This window comes from Phragmites australis, chromosome 13 (assembly GCF_958298935.1).
Source record: "Phragmites australis chromosome 13, lpPhrAust1.1, whole genome shotgun sequence".
NCBI lineage: Eukaryota > Viridiplantae > Streptophyta > Magnoliopsida > Poales > Poaceae > Phragmites > Phragmites australis.
The window spans coordinates 27,626,905-27,647,616 of record NC_084933.1 but is presented as its reverse complement, the minus strand read 5'-3'; the positions used below and the strand labels follow the sequence as shown (position 1 = coordinate 27,647,616).

Below are 20,712 nucleotides of genomic sequence, written 5' to 3'. Positions count from 1 at the left end.
TTTAATTCAATAACTGACATATGCAATTGAGAGAAATAAGAAGGATCCTGTATAATAAGAGAATCACTAACTGACCCAGCAGCGTGCACTAATCACACGCCCTTCACCCACAATTGCCTATAATTTAAATGAAATTTTTTATAAAACTCTTCATAGAAATATCTCTATAAGACTCTAATCTATATTATCATTTTCTGATTCAATAACTGACCTATGCAATTGAGAGAAATAAGAAGGACACGTAATATGAAAAAAAATGTTTCTACGAAACCCGATCATATATAGGATCTGTTTGGCAGAACTCTTAGAACAGTTTTTTGGTTGGAATCAAGAGAAGCTTTGTCAAACAATAGCTTTCAGCTTTTAGTTTTCTAAGTAGAATCCATATGAATGATTATCTAAAATAAATTAGAAGCTGAGAAGCTAAAAAAAAATAGCTTCCTCTCAATCACTTTTCCCATATAATCACTTCTTTTGTATAGTTTATTTAAAAAATCAATTTCAACGAATTACTTTAGTAGAGAATCACTAAAAAATTTAAATCAGTAAGCTGTACCAAAAGTACCCCTAATTTACTTACAATAATTTACACCCCGCACTTACAGGAGAGGAAAAGCGAGAGGCGACTCGACTCGTTTCGTCTTCTCTCTCCCCTCCCCTCCTCGAGGCGGCTCTCCTCTTCCTTTCCTCTGTCTCTGGTCATCGCCCTCGTCTCCCCACTCTAACTCCGTCCCCAGCTGCCTCCTCCGCCCGCGCCGCCGTCTACCGACACTGCCCTCACCTCCACGCGGCCGCCCTCTCCCGATCGACCCCCGAATCCCCCGAAACCGTGGCCTTTGCGAGGTGGGATTTCATGGGGTGCGTTCGAGCTTGATTTAGTTTCTGGTGATGGTTTGAGCTTGGGATTTGGTCTCAGTTGAGCCATTTCGGAGTCTCTGATTCGCCTCCTGGTGTTTGATTTGGTTTTTAAGTCCTCGGCGAGGAAAGGTGACCTGGTTTTGCGCGTTTTCGTTTTGTTTGTTGGTGGTGGTTCTGTTGGTAGGGGGGGGGGGTCTTGATGATTCGTTCTAAAGGTTGCAACTTTTCAGATGTTCCGCATGATTTTCTTGGGAGTTCGGGGATGCCTGATGGATTTTTGGTTAAATTCGTGGGCTTGAGCATTTTTGGGGAGGTAAAGTTCCCATTCCAAGTCGTTTGAGATGGGTTCGGTGGCTGCTTCCGGTGTTTGAAGCGTTTCTTGAGTGTTTCCATGTTGAAATATCGATTTTAGGTTCTCTGCTAGTCCAAGTTCTTATCGTTTAGCTTCGCAGCTGCTCGTAGTACCCTAGTTAGTTTTATTTCTGATGTTTTCTCTCTCTCTCTGCAGGCTATCGCCTTTCCTGGAAACCGTGTGAGGAAGGTATTTGGGACGAGAGGTGAAGAGGCAGAAAAGGGAGAACATTTGATTGCTGCACAATGGTGGAAGGCCCCAATTTCACCGGCATGATTGGCGGTGTTGGCGGTCTTGACAATGGCGGGAATTTTTGCGACATGGCATACTACCGGAAGCTTGGTGAGGGCTCAAACATGTCGGTCGATAGCCTTAACAGCATTCAGACCAGCGCACATGGTGGATCCGTTGCAATGTCTGTGGACAATAGTAGTGTAGGGTCTTGTGACTCCCATACAAGGATGCTCAATCATCCTGGCCTAAAGGGACCTGTGAGAGCCGATTACTCAGTCGGTGGCAACAGTATTTTCCGTCATGGACGGGTGTCTCATGCCTTGAGTGATGATGCACTAGCACAGGCGTTGATGGACCCAAGGTACCCAACTGAGACACTCAAGAATTACGAGGAGTGGACAATTGATTTGGTTAAGCTCCACATGGGAATGCCCTTTGCACAGGGTGCCTTTGGGAAGCTCTACAGGGGTACCTACAATGGTGAAGATGTCGCCATTAAACTTTTGGAGAGGCCAGAGGCTGATCCAGAGAGAGCCGGGTTAATGGAGCAGCAGTTTGTGCAAGAAGTTATGATGCTTGCAACCTTGAGGCACCCGAATATAGTTAAATTTATTGGAGCATGCAGGAAACCGATGGTTTGGTGCATTGTGACAGAGTATGCAAAGGGTGGATCAGTTAGGCAGTTTCTGACAAAGAGGCAGAACAGGTCAGTTCCTCTAAAACTGGCGGTGAAGCAAGCTTTGGATGTTGCAAGGGGGATGGCCTATGTGCATGGTCTTGGGTTCATTCATAGGGATCTAAAGTCAGACAACCTCTTAATTTCTGGTGATAAATCTATTAAGATAGCAGACTTTGGAGTTGCTCGGATTGAAGTAAAAACTGAGGGGATGACACCTGAAACAGGAACCTACCGTTGGATGGCCCCGTAAGTTGAACAAACTGACATTAATTCTGTTTACAGTGCTTGTTAACTACCCAATATTTTAGTCTAATTAAGTAAATTGTGTTTTTATTATTGAACATCAGCATTAATCAAGAGTATGAAAGTATGGATCAAGCGCTTCCAGATAGTAGGTTTTTAAAATTTTATGGGGGCGATCATATGATGCTATCCAGGATTTATTTTCATTGACAACTTTGCAACTTTTTTCTTTTTTTGCTGCATTGACTTGTTGAGGCTGGAGGCTGCTTTGGCATAGAAGGACTGTGAATTAATGCTTTGTGTTTGGATATTTAATAGAGCTTTGATCCTAGAATAGATGTGGGTTTATCACACTGTTATCTCCGGCTGTAGTAACTAGTAACGCAGAAACTGAAAACTAAATTACATCGCTATCTTTCATCTGCAATACAATTATTTGATCTTCAACTTCAGATGTTAAAAAGACCACTCTCGAGAAAAAGAATGCTCTTACAACACCATCTGCTGTAGAGTCTTCAGCGTCTTAAATGCTCTCAAGTAGAATTCCTGTTAGACAGTTACTACTATCTACTTTCACCTAAGAATATTATGTTGATGCTTACATGTAAGTCATTTGAACATGCCAGATTTCAATAAACCAATGGTTATGGTTTTTTGGTACTTGATTATCTTTTGATCCAATGTTCCAAAACTATAAGCCATCTTTTTGGATATACGAAATAATTAAATCAACAATACATGTGATCACCGTATTAAGTGGATTATAGCTATTTCGAGACATGGCAGGATGATCTAAACCAACTTGGCTCGCACTACTCTACTTTGTATTTGTTTTATTTTTATTTGCAGGGATAGTCCTCTTCATTTTTCTGCTCCTAACTAGATTGTTTTAAGGTCCAACTGGTCTTGCTATTTAACTGAATTGCTCTAGCTCGATTTACTTTGTGTGTAAGATTTAATGGTTTAAACACGCAAGTCACATGCATGGATATCTCCAAGGTCCAATCTGAGGTGTTTCGCCTTGAATGTCCATACCCAGAGGTCCCTGAAATAAGGAACTATGCGCGCAGCACATGCCACATGCCCTCTCAGCTTATTATGGATTTAATATGTTCTGATTTCTGAATGTGTCCCATGAGCCTAGGACCTATCCATTTTTATGCTAAATATCTCATTTGACCATGGAAAAATAAAAATTTTAGCTGGAAAGGTGGTAGTTACTGGATAAGTGGATATCAAGACTGGTTTTTAGTTAAAATGGATGGCATCTCGCTGTATTATATTGGGCTATTGCCTTTTTTTTGTTGCAAGATTCTAAAATGTTTGTGGTGGCCTGGCGGGAAAAAATATCAGTGTTTAGATGACCCCCTAGCAGATGGCACTATGGCAGGTAGCATATTCTCTGCAGCATGTCCCCATGGCAAAAGTATATGCCTTTTATTTTAAAATTATGCCAAATACAGCACGTGGTAAACAACACAAAACACTTTAATATATCTAAAAATATTTCAGTTACCATTTCTGCCGTGTGGTCAACTACTCCGCTTGCCATGCTATGCATGTGAGTCTGTTGTATCGTTTGCAATAAGTACATTTTTTAAAGATGAACATTTCAAACACAATTTGGAACAGTGATTTCACATAAACACATAGTTTGACCTAACCAGTAACCTACTGCTGAGAATCCTACCTTGGGGTGGGAGCTCATGTTCTTTACTTCCATGGCAGTACATTATGAAATTTATGATGCCTTTTGGCAGGCTATAAGCCCAGAGGTTTTATATTGTTTGAAGTTAAGATCATTTGCGTTTATATGATTAACACCATTGTAACAAGTTGATTCAAGATGTGTTCACCTTATTTTTATCTTGCAGAGAGATGATTCAGCACAGGCCATACGACCAGAAAGTCGATGTCTACAGCTTCGGCATTGTGCTGTGGGAGCTCATAACCGGCATGCTCCCTTTTGCTAACATGACAGCTGTACAAGCTGCTTTTGCTGTGGTGAACAAGGGTGTCCGTCCAGCCATACCCCAGGACTGCCTGCCCACCCTCGGCGAGATCATGACCAGGTGCTGGGATCCGAACCCCGATGTCCGTCCGCCATTCACTGAAGTTGTCAGGATGCTGGAGCATGCTGAGATGGAGATCCTGAGCACTGTCCGCAAGGCCCGGTTTCGGTGTTGCATCTCCCAACCAATGACAACCGACTGAATCAGACAAAAGGAGAGCTGAAAACAGCCTCATGGAAGCATAATTGAGTGTATTTATCATAGACTCTGCTCAGCTGAAGTAGAAAATCCACCTGAGTGTATGGATGTGTGTATATACTCAGGTGTAAGCTTGATGTCTTTCAAATATTCCTCTTCTTAGAATATACCTAATTTGCGTTTTCAGACTCTTGAGATGTTTTAGGGCTAGCCTATGTCCTCTTGTCAAAACATCATGCAGGGTTCCTATTCTTGTGTTCCTGTTGCTTTGTTCATGTGTTATAACCCTCCTGCTGGAATATGCACAAACGCTTTGTTGCTTCAGAGTATATAGCATAATGTATAATTTCCTGGTATGGCTTTGTACCACTGGCAAGAGTTCTGATAGTGGCTGTCCTTCACCGAATCGGCTGAAGGGAGGCGTCGCCTCCATAGACACTAAGGTTCACGTATTTTTTTTGTACAGCTTTTGGTTACTGGTGGAATCAGTAATGTGCTACTGAAATAAAGTAACACCATAACAATATTGAATGAGCTTGGTATATATCCTTTCTTCGTCTGTTAACTCCGGCATAATTGAGATGAACAGGTTGCTGGGGAAAAACAATGAAATGACTAAAGAGAATAGTAGTGATTCAACTGTAAGCTGTACAAAGATTGTGTGTGAGAGAGAGAGAGATGCTGCGGCCGCGCGACTACTGTGCGAACCGTTGGGTGGTCTCGCGCTGACTGCTGCCGCGGAGATCGCCATCCTCTTGGGCTCATGTCCGTCAGGCGTCAGCAGGTCAGCTAAGGCCCATTCGCCGTAAGCACCAACGTCAACGGCAGTACGGTGCGCGACATCGACTGCAATCACACGATTCTCGGACTTGACACTTCCACACTTTGACCGGACGAGGCTGCAATGAGAACGGCCAAGCCAGCCGGTTGTACATCAGGCGCTGCGATTGACTTCGCCCTGCACACAAGTGGTAAACAGTACTACCTGATATGATGCTGCTGCCTTTCCTCGAAAAGATGACCGTTTGATGTCCTGTCCGTCGTCGGAAATCTTTTCGGCGGGCTCGTCATCGGATTCACGTGTGAAACAACAGAGCATACTTGCTCGATGGAAGAACATAAAAAAGGTAGCAACTGCGGCAAGAGAAAATTGCACGTGGCATCTTGTTGTCCACATCATCGGCATCTATTCTGCTTGGAGGATGAACGAACAAACACATTCTGTTTCTCCAACGCTGCACTGCCCCAGCCGACCCGCCCTCTGATCTATTTCCTCCATGGGCAGTACCTTCGAGCATCATGCAGTGGTGCCAACCAAACGGTGTATGCATCCTTGGTCGTGCTCCGCAAGCGTACCACGCCCTGTATGCCCCGTTCCAACTCTGTGCACCTCCGACGACCTAGGTTCCCACTTCATAGTGGGATCAGGCCAGCTTGATCGCTGCCCTCAACAACCTCTCCCCTGTCTCCCAGGCAGGTTAGGTCGCGGACACCGGTGCCACCTCCCACATGGCGTCCGAGGAAGGTATATTTCAGGACCTCTCCCTCTTACCCATCCTTCCATTATCACAGTTGGCAATAGCTCCCGTGTTCCTGTTTCTTTCCATGGCAACACACTCCTTCTCACTTTGCACTAAACAATGTTTTTTGTTCCCTCTCTTATTAAAAAATTGATTTCCATTTGCAAATTCACTCGTGATAATATGTGTTCCATCAAATTTGACTCTCGTGGTTTCTCTATTAAGGACATCAGGACACAGCTCATGATTTCTCGTAGCAATAGCGATGGGGATCTCTACACCATACCCCCAGCCGCACCTTCTGTATTGCATCACGCCCACATCTCTGTCGTCGCCCCTGCTACGTTTTGGCACCAACGACCTGGTCATCCTAGCCATATCATCCTCAGCAAGCTACAAAATTTGAATTTCATAGTGTGTAATAAAGAGTCGCCTCGTCTCTGTCATGCATGTTAGCCAGGCAAACATGTGCGTCTTCCATTTCACACTTCCACCTCTTATACTTTGTTTTCCTTTGAGTTAATTCATTGTGATGTGTGGACATCCCCCGTTGCTAGCAATTCTAGTTATCAATATTATTTAGTTGTGCTTGATGATTTTCCCAATTTTACTGGACCTTTCCACTCAAACGAAAATAAGATGTGCACACTACACTTGTCCACTTTCATACTTATGTATCAACTCAATTTTGTGTGTCTATTAAGGCCATTCAAGTTGACAATGACGCTGAGTTCCTTAACTCGACCACCACGTCTTTTTTGTTGCAGCACAATGTTCTCCTTCACCTCTCGTGTCCATACACCTCGCCACAAAACGGCAAGGCCGAGCACATGCTTTACACCATCAACAATGTTGTGCGTACCTTGCTCTTCCATGCCTCTATGCCGGCTTCCTATTGGGTCGAAGCTCTCGCTGCCGCAACACATCTTGAATCGCCAACCATCTTCCACAGCATCAAACACCACTCTGTTCCATAAACACCACAAATGGCAGCCTTCCTACGACAACCTTCGTGTCTTTGGTTGCTTATGCTACCATAGTATCTCCTCCACCACTCCGCATAAATTGTCTCCACGTTCCTTTGCTTATGCGTTCATCGGCTATCCCTCTTCCCATAAAGGATATCGCTGCCTCGATCTCACAACCCGCTGGGTTATTATCTCCCAACACGTCGTCTTCAATGAAATGATTTTTCCTTTTCGTTTCAGGAAATCCTGCGACACGTCTCAGGACTTTCTACTATCCCCGACGACTTCCTCTTCTATGATGTTAGACTCCTACACCAGATCCGCTTGCATGTCCCATGCGCGTGTGCTCGGAGCACCTAGCGCGCCCCATCCGGCTACGTACGAGGCTGAGCCTCCCGCTTGGCTGTCTGTGACAGTTGTGCCACACACTGCCTCGCCCATGTCCTTAGACAGAGGACACGGCTTGCCATCCACTCCAGCACGCGCCTTGCGTGTGCCCTCATCGCTCACGCAGCCTTCACCACCAAGCACGAATGTCCTGTCTTCCCCAACATTATTGAGTGCTTCACACTCCTCAACACGTGCAGCTCCTCCCCGGTGGCACCCACTGCTCCTGCACTGCTTCCAACAACAGCTAAGCCATCGGCATCACCTTCTCATCATCGCATGGTCACCCACGGCTCCATCGCATTTTCAAACCATTGGACCACCTTAACCTATTTTCTATGCACGAGTTCATGTCGCCGATCCTTGCCAACTATCATCGCACCTTAGCCAATTCCAATTAGCATACCATGATGACTGACGAGTTCCGTGCTCTAATGGACACTCACACTTGGACTCTCATTCCACGACCTCGCAGTGCTAATGTCATCACTGGCAAGTGGGTCTTCAAGCACAAGTGGAATTGGCTAGGGTGCCATGGATCTTCAAGCACAAGCCCGCTACAATCCAAGTTGTCCTGAGCATTGCAGCCTCTCGCTCATGGTCGATTCATCAACTTGAATAAAGAACGTCTTCCTCCATGGAACACTTGATGCACCGATCTACTGTCAACAACTACCCGGCTTCATCGATCCATCAACACCTAATCATGTCTGTCTCTTGCAGAAGTCTCTTTACGGCCTCAAACAAGCTCCCAATGCCTGGTACCAACACTTTGCATCCTACCTTAGCACCTTGGGATTTGTTCCTTCGTCCTCTGACACGTCGCTCTTCATATTTAAGGAGAGCTTTGACCTGGCATACCTTCTTCTGTACGTCGATGACATCATCATCACTGCCTCCTTAACTGAGCTTCTGCACCACCTGATGAGCCATCTTCACACTAAGTTTGCAATGATGGACCTCAGGGAGTTATCCTTCTTCCTCGACATCTTCGTCAAGTGTTCCACGACATGCTTGTTCCTCTCCCAGTGTTAGTACATCGTCTACCTTCTCCAGCATGCCGACATGACTGAATGCCATGCCACGTCGACTCTTGTGGATAGTCGATCGAAGCTTTTCGCTTCAGATGGTCAACCTATCTTCGATCCTTTTGACTACCACAGCTTTGCGGGTGCCCTCCAATACATGACACTCACTCAGCCCCACTTGGCATATGTTGTCTAGCAAGTGTGGCTCTACATGCATGATCCGCACAAACCCCATCTCGCGCTTGTCAAGCACATTCTGCGGTATGTCAAAGGCACCCTCGACTTTGGTCTCCATCCCAGTTGCTCTTTGACGTCCTCGCTCACTTCCTACTCTGACATCGACTAAGCTGGTTGCTCGAACTCTCATCGTTCTACCTCAGGCTACTATGTCTACCTTGGTGACAACCTGATCTCATGGTCCTCCAAGCGCTAGATGACTATGTCTCGCTTCAGCGTTGAGGTTGAATAAGCGCTAGATGACTATGTCTCGCTTCAGCGTTGAGGTTGAATATCAGGTTGTCGCACATGTCATTGCTGAGTATTGCTGGATCCGCCACCTTTTGCAGGAGCTCCACCATCCACTCGCCTTTGCCACTGTCATGTACTACGACAACATCAGTGCCGTCTACATGTCGATGAACCCGGTTCAACATCGTCGTACGAAAGCACATCGAGATTGATATTCACTTCGTTTGTGAGAAGGTGTCCCTTAGCCAAGTGTGTGTGCTTCATATGCCTTCTTCTCATCAATTCGCCAATGTGATGATCAAAGGCCTGCCATCGCCATTGTTCATAGAATTTCATTACGGTCTTTGCGTTCGATAGGCTAATGCTGTGACTGTGGGTGGGTATTAGAGACAATCTTCTTGTTTTGTTTAGATTGTACAGCTATAGATGACCTAACTTAGATAGCTATCTTTGATAGTTTTGTATACGGCTGTATCCTGTACATACTTGGCCTCTTAGCCTATATAAATGGCGCCCCTAGTGCCGAGTGTGGTCTCTGCCCTACCCCTCTCTCTATCGATATTTACAATTCTGCATCCAAGAGAGTACAGTTGCGGGGTTCTGACGGTGCCGCCTAATGGATTACAAATAGCAGTTTCAGAATCTTAGGTAAAACGACGGCTTCATATTTGAAGAAATCAAACAAATATAATGATTGCTTAAAATCACCTTACGATTGACAGCTGAACTGATCAAACGTGTCCGTAAAAATGGAAGCTTTGTGAAGGATCCTATGTTACGAAGAAATACCTGTCCTTGTTCCAAGTCATGCGGGCAGATTTGACAAAGGTGAAATTGGGTCTGCAGACTGATGAGTGACAGGATAAAGGAGACCGAAAAATTTAGCTCACATGGAGAATTGCGATGACGCCCTCGTGGCCTCGTCACTCAATTGTTCCCATGCATATTTTACAATTTACATGAAAGGGCCTTTAATATGCTCAGTGTTAACTTCAGTCCTTTTCTTAATTTATTAGCCATCTCCCCGTTCATAAAGAGCAAACCAAAATAGCGTAGTCCAGAGGTGAAACCAGAAATATGTGACGAAGTCAGGAATAAGTAGAAGATAGGATAAACACTTGTGCTCACGTGTGACATCTAAGTTCACGCAAATAATGATAGTTTTCTTCGAATGTGCAATGCACATATTTCAATAATCAATAGTGATTGATATTCACGACACTGGTGCAAAAAATTTCTCCATTACAACATTTGATAGGTTGGGTTACTGCCCAACCAGCCCCATCGCTGGCTTTGGAGGATGCTAACACTATGATTGAATCTTTAACAACGATGATGATAATAACTCATTATAATGATCTCCTTCTCAAAAGACAAAACAATACTTTCTACTTTGTCACACTCTATCGAACAGTCATTGCAATTTAATCTTTAGTTACTCATGAATAAAGCAAAGATAATGGTAAATTCCAATAAAAATGTCAATAAAATCTAAAGGAAGATGATGATAAGTCTTGCACAAATAACGATTACTATCATTTTCAGTAGAACACCGCTGCTGCCATGTTAGCTTACCTCGCACACACAATTTTTGAGACTGCTTATGCTATCTTTCCATCACTTTTCAAAAGGCCACATTATCATTGCTTATAGCCGCATCTTGACATTTCTCTTCCATTCTCCTTTTTACGATGCCGGCCCTTTGCTCAATTCTTAATCGTTGCCTATTGCATTTCACTAGCACCTTCTATCCTCCCTAAACCCACAACTGGCCACGTCGCTACACTTGTTTTCACCTATCCTCGTATAGTCTTGGTAAACCCTAAATCTAAGATATGCCTCTAAGTGAAATGGTTGCTCAAACACAACGCTGAGCACGTCGAAGGCTTATCCGAACTCTTATTTTTGTTTGAAATTGTTCATTGCATTACATTCTGATTTTTTATATCCTTCGAGTCTGATTACATTAACAAAAAATCCCTCACGTCGTCCCTATATCTCCCTATATCTGCAAATCACACCTCATGCTTCTTAGACAGGATGAGACGGAGCGAATAAATATTTAGCTCACTCACTAACCAAATATTTATATATAAATAAAATTATTTGATACTTAAATATATAAGTAGAATCATTCAGCTCGCCTCTCTCCAACCAAACACTTTCGCCTTCCCTTGTCGTCGCCGACTCATCCAACCAAGCAAACTCGCGACGACACCCAAACCCTCGCTCCTCCTCGGCGGCGGCGGCGGCGGCGGCGTACGGACGGCAGAGGCGGCCATGGCGGCGGTGGCGACTGTAAGCTCCGCCAGCGGGCTCCTCGCGATGCTGCAGGAACCGGCGGCGGAGCTGAAGCTGCACGCGCTCGCAAGCCTCAACTCCGTCGTCCACCTCTTCTGGCCCGAGATCTCCACCAGCGTTCCCGCCATGTGAGCCCCACCTCTCCTGCCTCCTCTTCCTTGGCTTCCGCTACGCGTACATAGTTGCCGCCGCTGTCGCTGCTGTGTTCGTGGGATTCGTTCGGGTAGCCGTGGCTTGGCTGGACTTCTCAGTGTTTCGATCTGCCTCTGTGTTTGATGAAAACTATGGAGGGGAGGTTGCCCTAGATGCTGTTGCTGTTGCGCGATTTGTTCAGTTCGATCTGGCGTTTGTGCGGGGGAACCGTAGGTTCTGATCTGTTAATTTTTTTTGGGGGGGGGGGGGGGGGGGGCGTGATTCTGGAGGGTCAATGCGGTGTTTGTGCTCTGTAGGAGGAATATGTAGAATTTGAACCGAAAGGTCATACTTTTCATGGTAATTCTTGTGCATCGATGGGTACACCACGTAAAAAATTGAACTTTCTGCACTTTCATGCCCTTGCTTGGATTTTGCAAGGGTTTTGGTGGATAGGTCAAGCTGTTTATGGTAAAAAAAAAGAGAAGGGAATATCAGTAAGAGTGAGCTAAAGAGGGGTGGTAAATCAGAAAACATTGAACTTTCATGGAGGGAAGGATTACAGTTTGTAATTGTTGTTGCGTTTTGATATACTTGGGGAAATATTATATGAACTATTAAGTGAGGATGGGCTTGGTTTTGACAGACTACAGGAAAATGAATGCATGCTTATCCTTTTCCTTCATCAGTTTTTTTTTAATTAAATAGGGACTTTCCTCCTGCTGTTCAGTAATGCATAGTTTGGTTGCAATATGTTAACATGGTGGTTCGTAGGTGGTTGTGTATCTTGACAGTTGTTTCTTTTTTTAATATTATAAATTTCTTGTTTCTGGAATGCTTGTTCCACTAGGAGAACCGCTTCGTTTGCGATTTAACTTTGATTTCTGTTTGTAATTGTTATTCACCTAGCTAGATTTCATTATATGCTTATGTTCCATTGATGCTATTTGCCTTTTTGATACATAGGAGCATTATTTTTAGTTTGGATTTAGTTTGTGGAGCTAGATACTTTAGGATGGGAACATATAGAAAATTAACTTCATGGAGCTTTTTTGTTGTGTGAAGATGATTGATTAATGTTCATGACTGGAGAAGCATTAAGTGCGCCTTTTTCTTGAATTTTGAATAGTTTAAGTCCATAATTTGTTTCCAATTGTTCCTTTTTCCCTGCAGTGAGAGCTTGTATGAAGATGAGGAGTTTGATCAGAGGCAGCTTGCAGCATTAGTTGTTTCTAAGGTATTACATTATATGGTTTTAAATTTCTATGAAAAGCTCATTTGGTATTTTTAACACTATAGTTATGTATATCATGTAGGTGTTTTACTACTTGGGCGAGTTAAATGATTCACTGTCATATGCACTTGGTGCTGGACCCCTGTTTGATGTTTCTGACGATTCTGATTATGCCCATGCTCTTTTAGGTGAGAATGGTCTTAAGTTTTGAGTCATTATGGATGTTACTTTTATCCTAATATTGTTTGATCGTCATGTTGAATTGCTGGTTTTTCTCTTTCAGCCAAAGCACTAGATGAATATGCCAGTATCAAGATCAGAGCCTCTAAAGCTACAGAGGAGGAACAGAGTGTTGATCCTCGATTAGAGGCCATAGTGGAGAGGATGCTTGAAAAGTATGATAATATCATATTGTTTGGTGATATCTGTCAGCCTATCAGATGAGTTATTCACCTAATGTTTATTCTTTGTTTTAGGTGTATCCTTGATGGGAAATATCAACAGGCCATGGGTATGGCTGTTGAATGCAGGAGGCTGGATAAGCTGGAGGAAGCAATTGTTCGGTGTGATAATATTCAAGGGGCTCTATCATATTGCATCAACCTTTCTCATCAATATGTTAATCACCGTGAATATCGCTTTGAGGTACAAGCATGTTACAACACACCCCAGTTCTTATTTTAGTTATGTTGGATGGAAATGCAAGGCATTTTTAGAGTTGTGTCCCTGTTTCTGGCGTATAGTAAATACTGCTAAAATAAAATAATAACTAACTGATCAAATACCTCATTCTTTACAGGTTCTCCGCTGTCTTGTTAAAATATACCAAACTTTGCCAAATCCAGATTATCTGAGCATTTGCCAGTGTCTTATGTTTTTGGATGAGCCTGAAACTGTTGCAAGCATATTGGGCAAGCTGCTTTCGGGAAGCAAGGTGCATCTTTGTTCTTTGTTCTTTTGCATTATTTGATGGCATTTGCAGTTACTTACTCAAGATATTATGCTCATTCTCCAGGATGATGCTCTCCTCGCGTATCAAATTGCTTTCGATCTTGTTGAGAATGAAAATCAGGCCTTCCTTTTGAATGTGAGGAATCGTTTGGTCTCACAAACTCCTGTGACATCTAACCATGACAGTGGGTCAGCTTTACAAGATGATCAAACTGCCAGTGTGGGTACAAGCACAGAACCAGCTGGAGATGTTCAGATGAGAGATGACACAACTACACCGAATGGAAGTGCTCACACTGTGGATCTGAATGAGGTAGCGCATGCCGACAGGCTTATAAAAATTAAAGGAATACTATCAGGGGAGACTTCTATTCAGCTGACGTTGCAATTTCTATATAGCCACAATAGGTAAAGTAGTTGTTACTTGCTAAATGGTGACAACTGGCTGTGAGTGTATGCCTTTTCTACCTGATACTGATTTGGTGGGGTTGTTTGTTTCAACAGGTCCGATCTTTTAATTCTTAAAACAATAAAGCAGGCTGTGGAAATGAGGAACAGTGTTTGCCACAGTGCAACTATATGTTCCAATGCAATGATGCATGCAGGAACTACTGTAGATACCTTCCTGAGAGAGAACCTGGTACTTGTTTTTACTTTCTGCCTGAGCATCATGTAGCGATTTTAGCCATTGCACTGTCTCATGTTGGTATTGTGTTGCAGGAGTGGTTAAGCAGGGCAACCAATTGGGCAAAATTCAGTGCAACTGCTGGACTAGGCGTCATTCATAGAGGCCACCTTCAACAAGGCCGGGCATTGATGGCCCCCTACCTGCCTCAAAGTGGTTCAGTTGGTGGTGGCAGTCCATATTCAGAAGGTGGTGCACTCTATGCGCTAGGTCTGATTCATGCGAATCATGGTGAAGGAATCAAACAATTCCTCCGTGAAAGTCTTCGCAACACCAGTGCTGAGGTGATTATTGTTTCTTCTGTCTTTTTGTCTTGTTATTTATTTAATGTAAATCTTGCTAACTCCAAACCAATGTCATACAGGTCATCCAGCACGGTGCATGTTTGGGACTTGGGCTTGCAGCTTTGGGCACAGCAGATGAGGAGATATATGAGGACATAAAGAATGTCCTTTACACAGACAGTGCTGTGGCAGGTGAGGCAGCTGGTATTGGCATGGGCTTGCTCATGGTTGGGACCGCCAGCGAGAAGGCTAGTGAGATGCTTGCTTATGCACATGATACTCAACACGAAAAGATTATAAGGTCAGTACTGTTCAATTACTCTACTTTCTCAAGAAGCGCACTGTTCTGACATTTCTTTTTCTGTCTCTCTCTAGGGGTTTGTCACTTGGCATCGCTTTGACGGTATATGGCAGGGAAGAGGAAGCAGACACCTTGATTGAACAAATGACTAGAGACCAAGATCCCATATTACGTTACGGTGGTATGTACGCATTGGCTCTGGCCTACAGGGGAACTGCAAACAACAAAGCCATCCACCAGCTGCTGCATTTTGCTGTATCGGATGTCAGTGATGATGTTCGGAGGACTGCAGTTATGGCTCTTGGATTTGTTCTATACAATGAACCCGATCAGGTTTATGGAATTAAATGCCAGATTACCTTTAGTTACCTTCATGTTTAACTAGATGCATTTTAACCAATTCCATTTCCATTAATAAACATACATGAACTTTCTTCCGCAAACATCAATACTTTTTTTATCCACACCTTACATCTTCTTTTGTAATTCTGCAGACTCCAAGAATTGTGTCCCTTCTCTCTGAATCATACAACCCACATGTTCGCTATGGTGCAGCTTTAGCTGTTGGGATATCGTGTGCAGGAAGCGGATTAAGTGATGCGATTTCCTTGTTGGAGCCTCTTACATCAGACGTCGTTGACTTTGTGCGCCAGGGAGCTCTCATTGCCATGGCAATGGTTATGATCCAAACTAATGAATCCTTTGATTCTCGTGTTGGAACATTCAGGCATCAGTTGGAAAAGATCATTCTTGACAAGCATGAGGACACCATGAGCAAAATGGGGGCCATACTAGCTTCTGGTATTCTTGATGCTGGTGGTAGGAATGTCACAATCAAACTCCTCTCAAGGAACAAGCATGACAAACTCACTGCTGTGGTTGGTCTTGCCGTTTTCAGTCAGTTCTGGTACTGGTATCCTCTCCAATATTTCATCAGCCTGGCCTTCTCGCCAACAGCCTTCATCGGGCTCAACTCTGACCTGAAAGTGCCGAAGTTTGATTTCATATCACATGCTAAACCATCCCTCTTCGAGTACCCCAAACCGACCACTCAGCAGACTACAACTTCAGCAGTGAAGCTGCCAACAGCCATTTTGTCAACTTATGCCAAGGCAAAATCTAGGGCAAAGAAGGACGCAGAAAGCAAAGCTAACCAGGAGAAGACCACGGAAGAGGCTTCTGGTTCTACTTCAGGCAAGGGAGCTAAAACTCAGGAGAAGGATGCTGATGCAATGCAGGTAATGAATTACCTTTTCCTTCATTTGTGTTAACATCCACGAATAAGACTAATCTAGACGAGTTTGCTCTTTTAAATAAGCTGCATAGAGCCATATCTAAAGATATTTGTAGTCAACATCAACTTACGTGCCTCGATCTTTGTTCCAAGGTTGATAATGCTGCAGAGAAGAAGGCTCCTGAACCAGAACCAACATATCAGCTCCTGACCAACCCAGCTCGTGTGATCCCTGCCCAGGAGAAGTTCATCAAGTTCCTGGAAAGCAGTCGATATGTCCCTGTGAAACCTGCTCCGTCTGGATTCATCCTCCTCCGAGACCTGCAGCCCACTGAGGCTGAGGTCCTTGCACTGACCGATGCCCCCTCTACAGTGGCAGCAAGCACGGGCAACACTGCAGCCACTGCAGGCCAACAGGGGACAGGATCATCTGCCATGGCCATAGATGATGAGCCGCAGCCGCCTCAACCCTTTGAGTACACCTCGTAGGCTGGATTCGTAGAGGTTTGTATTGGTGGTCTGAACTTACAAATCAAGCTTTGCTTAATTCTTTTTTGAGTATGTAGTAGTGTGTGGAAATTTGTTGTTGGTTGGAAACATTGTAGAATCTTCAGTAGAGAAATTACTTGAATTTGGAGTTATATATAGGACGGGGACGTCGGGAGTCATAAAGCCCTGCCTGCTATCTTTTTCCTGTGATGTTATCATAAGAGTAGAACCCGTCTCTGCTCTCGACTGACAAAACAAGAGAACTATGAGGACGGTACGAATAATTCAGGCAACGTTAGGAGCAGGGATATATTTACATGCATTTGTTAGATTTACAAGACAGTGACCACGGGGATAAAAATGTGCAGCGTTACATGTTAGCCCCAATCTACAAAGCTCTCTCACCAATCTTTCAGAAGTTTATTCTTGGGAGGAGTAGCAGCATTCGGATCTGGGGCTGGAACCCCGGAGGATCCTGCCTGTGGCACCAGAATCTTTAGAATTCGACGTGGAACTTCTTGCCCCTGGTGGGTCCTTCTCAACTTTGGCCGAGGGCACCCTGCTCGCGTCTTCTGTCCTTTTCTGGCTCAGGGTTGGTATCATGCCCAGAAGCATTGCGTGCAATACATCAACCATTTGTTCAATCTTCTTACCACTACTCATCGTTTCAGGGTCTGCACTTCCATGAAAAATTCCTTCGCTTTCTCCTCCATGGCACTCAGTTCCCCACCTTTGGACTCTTGCTCCCCCAATGTAAAAACGAGGGCACCTTCAGGGGGGCCACGGTCTTTATCACTGTTATCTTCAACCATCTTGGAGATGTAATCTGCGTCGAATTTTTGATCTTTTTGACCTCTTTCACCAGGTCCACTTTCTTCAGACTCGCCATCTATTTTCGCACGCTGAATACCTCTTGTAGCCCAGAACTGGTCTAGGAGCAGCTTGAGACAGACCTTGGTTTTTGTCACTATTATCTTCGTCCATCTTAGAGATGTAATCTGCGTCCAGCTTTTGACCTTCTTGACCTCTTTCACCAGGGCCACTTTCTTCAGCTTCAACATCATCATCTATTTTTGCATGCCTATTTCCTCTTCTAGCCCTTTTCGTCGGACCGGTTTAGGAGCAGCCCTTGCAGTTCTCGAACTACTGGCTGGCCTACTCCTTGGTTCATGTTTGGCATGAAATCTTTCAACCTCCTCGTGTTCCTGGTGCTTATGATCTGCCAGACAAATTAGGAGCAGAGAAATGATAAGAGACTGATAACAACCAAAACACAAACATTTAAATCTTAAAAATGTCATTACGTGACCATTCATCAGTTACCTCCTGTAGTTTTGTGATAGTGTTATCAACTTATCTGTAGTTTAGTAAAATTTTCTCATAAATTCAAGAAGAATATACAAGAAGTAAATGGTAACCAATTAGGTCACCTTGAGAAGAAATGAATCTCTTCCCTGTTTTTGTGAATTTGAATATGGTCACCATCGAATTTGCACTCAGCAACCACTTGTTTTCCATGAAGCTGGAGAAAGAGAGGGGGGTATGATGACCAAGCAAATTCGAGTGATGTACTGCAGAAGAATAAAATAAAATCACTTAGCAATGCTGCATCTTCTGCAGTAACACTAGCAGGTAGCAGTTAGAAAAGAAATGTTGGAAAAAAAACTCCTTCCAAGCAGCTGTGACAAGTGCGAGGTAGCGTTGTTCAGTTAGGCCATCAACAAGGGGTTTTCTTCGGAAACGAAAATCTCGTCGTGAAGGGATTTTCGTTCCCTTCAGTGTTCCAACGGTTTCACTTCACGGTTTCTGTCACGAAGGGATTCACAAGGTCATTTCCTTCAGAACGAGATTCTCTTTCCTTTCACTTCGCGATTCCCCTCGAAGGGAAGCTGTTAGAGATGAGAGAAAATAAAGTGAATAGGAATGGGGAAGGGAATCGGAAAGGGAACGAAATGAAGGGAATATGATTGAAGATGATCTTAGAGAGGGAAGGAGAGGGAGATGTTGAGGAGTGGAGCTGCGAATGCGAGTGAAGCGGTACCTCAGCGGCGACGAGGGCGAAGTTGCCGGTGTTGCGACCACAACCACCGCGGCACCAGTTGGTGAGCCGGACGGAGTCTGGGAGTCCTTGGCGATGCCAAGGGCGCCGACGAGCGCAACGGCGAGGGCGGCCTCCTTGAGCCCGTAGGAGCCACGCTCACGGTCAAGCCCCAGGAGGATGAGGCATCGTCCCTGCCGCTGGGCCCGTAGGCGCAATCCAGGAACACACGGAGGTGGCCTCGCTTCTTCGCCCCCTCCCCTTGTCTCATCAGACGAGGTACCAGTACCACCATATATTCTGATCCACTGAACTCCCCTCCTCCCCCAAACCCTCCGCATTCACCACCACCACACAAAACGATAGCGGCCTCCGTCGAGGGCAAGCAAGCGATGGCGGGATCCGGCGAGGGCAAACGAGCACTGTTGCACTCCCTGGATTATCCCTGCACGGAGCACCTCCGTCTTCGCCGGCTCTTCGCCTACCTCCGGGGGCGCAGCTACGGGGATGTCTACAAGCGTATGCCCCATCGAATCCCTCTTGATTTTGCTTGATTCGCCCACCTCTCGATGCCGTTGTTCGTGTGATTGGTCAGTCCGCTGGTCGATTAACATCGCAGGGCGAATAAGAGAAAGCATCAAAAGCGATCGTGACATGACTTGACGCAACAACGCGCAGGCCCCAGATATGCCGAATATGGCACTGTAGCCTATATTCGGCACCTCATATGCGGAATACATATGATTTTTGGCATATGAGGTGCCGAATATGGCCAGGTCATTTTTTTTTGGAGTACGGTGTACCGAAAGTTAGTTTTCGGTAAATAAGGTGCCGAATATGGATGTTGAAATTGTAAATACGTCAACATATTGTCTATTTCAGCAAATACAGTGGCATATGTTGTATACTTTTGGATTTTTGCCTGAAGATGTTACACAGATACATGCTAAGTACTAGCAGACAATACAGGATTGCCAAGCCCGTTGTGGTAGACTAAAGAAAAAAAAATGGTGCATTATATCCATCAATAGTATCTTGTAAATTAGTTAAAAAAAAACCAATACACATGCACACACAAAATTAAAACTCATAGGACCAATCAAAGTCACAGCTATCTTTTAGATCCAAATTTTGTCAATCGTGGATAGTTGAGAGGTGAAAAAGATTCCTTGTCACAAAAGGCAAATAATAAGGCTAGCCCTAACGGCTTCCTTTCGGGGACCAAAATCCCGTCGTGAAGGGATTTTCGTTCCCTTCAACGTTTCAACGGTTTCCCTTCATGGCTCCTTTCACAACAGGATTCTCAGAGTCATTCCCTTCAGAACGGGATTATCTCTCCTTTCCTTTTGCGATTCCCCTTGAAGGAAAACTGTTGAAGATGAGAGAAAATAAAGGGAATAGAAACGGGAAAGAGAATCGGAAAGGGAATAAAGTGAAAGGAATATGGTTAGAGATAGTCTCAGCCTCATGCACACTTCATATCATCCAATGACAGATTAAACTAGCAAGAAATGCACATGGTGGGTATAGAGGCACATCATCCTGAAGTTTGAGCAAAACTGAATGACGATGAACCGAAACAGAAACCTGGCCTAGGTATGTAGTGCATCTATGAAATCTTAACGGATTAAAATTCGCAGTTATCAACAAAAATTTGCAAAAATAAAAAAATTTAAAAAATCCTTAAAAAAGATAATTCGAGAAAATCGCTCGATAACTGATCCGATTCGATCGGTTACCGAGAGTCGATTCTGATAAACTTTTTTCAAAATTTAAATTTTAGCAAATAAATTTTACCGAATTTCAATTAAATTTCGAGCAGTTATTACAATAATCATGAATTTTCAGTAACCGTCCGAGCTCGATAACCGACTACCTGTCGCTAAGTTAAACCTAGCGAGCGGGCGATTTTCTTCAGCGCAGGCAGGCAAGCCGGGAAGAACGTCGAAGGCTCACGAAGGTTGCGGAACGATGCGAGACGAGCACAACGGAACGAACGGTTCCGATCTGACTGTGAATCCAATCCGACGGTTCACACCCAAGAGCTGAAAATACCCCGTTCCCCCCGTCGCACCCGCCTCGCACTCCGTCTGGCACTCAAGCCTCGCCCCCCCGT

General features: G+C 44.4%; 2 protein-coding genes across 3 annotated transcripts; both read left to right on the top strand.

Moving 5' to 3' along the window:
* Positions 1-590: 590 nt before the first annotated feature.
* On the top strand, positions 591-4,945 carry LOC133887989 (serine/threonine-protein kinase STY13-like). 2 transcript variants are annotated; one of them, XM_062328062.1, is made up of 3 exons: positions 591-843; positions 1,367-2,369; positions 4,241-4,945. In XM_062328062.1, the coding sequence occupies exons 2-3, from the start codon at positions 1,456-1,458 to the stop codon at positions 4,578-4,580; spliced, it is 1,254 nt and encodes a 417-aa protein (XP_062184046.1). In that variant the 5' UTR covers positions 591-843; positions 1,367-1,455; the 3' UTR covers positions 4,581-4,945. The 2 variants fall into 2 exon arrangements, with proteins under 2 accessions (XP_062184046.1, XP_062184047.1); XM_062328063.1 differs by having other exon boundaries at positions 591-858.
* Positions 4,946-11,097: 6,152 nt separating this feature from the next.
* LOC133888038 (26S proteasome non-ATPase regulatory subunit 1 homolog A-like) lies at positions 11,098-16,741 on the top strand. Its single transcript, XM_062328132.1, has 13 exons — positions 11,098-11,376; positions 12,554-12,617; positions 12,697-12,802; positions 12,898-13,009; positions 13,091-13,259; positions 13,414-13,548; positions 13,630-13,973; positions 14,070-14,205; positions 14,286-14,534; positions 14,615-14,835; positions 14,910-15,168; positions 15,330-16,073; positions 16,223-16,741. The coding sequence occupies exons 1-13, from the start codon at positions 11,228-11,230 to the stop codon at positions 16,556-16,558; spliced, it is 3,024 nt and encodes a 1,007-aa protein (XP_062184116.1). The 5' UTR covers positions 11,098-11,227; the 3' UTR covers positions 16,559-16,741.
* The last annotated feature ends 3,971 nt before the right edge of the window (positions 16,742-20,712 follow it).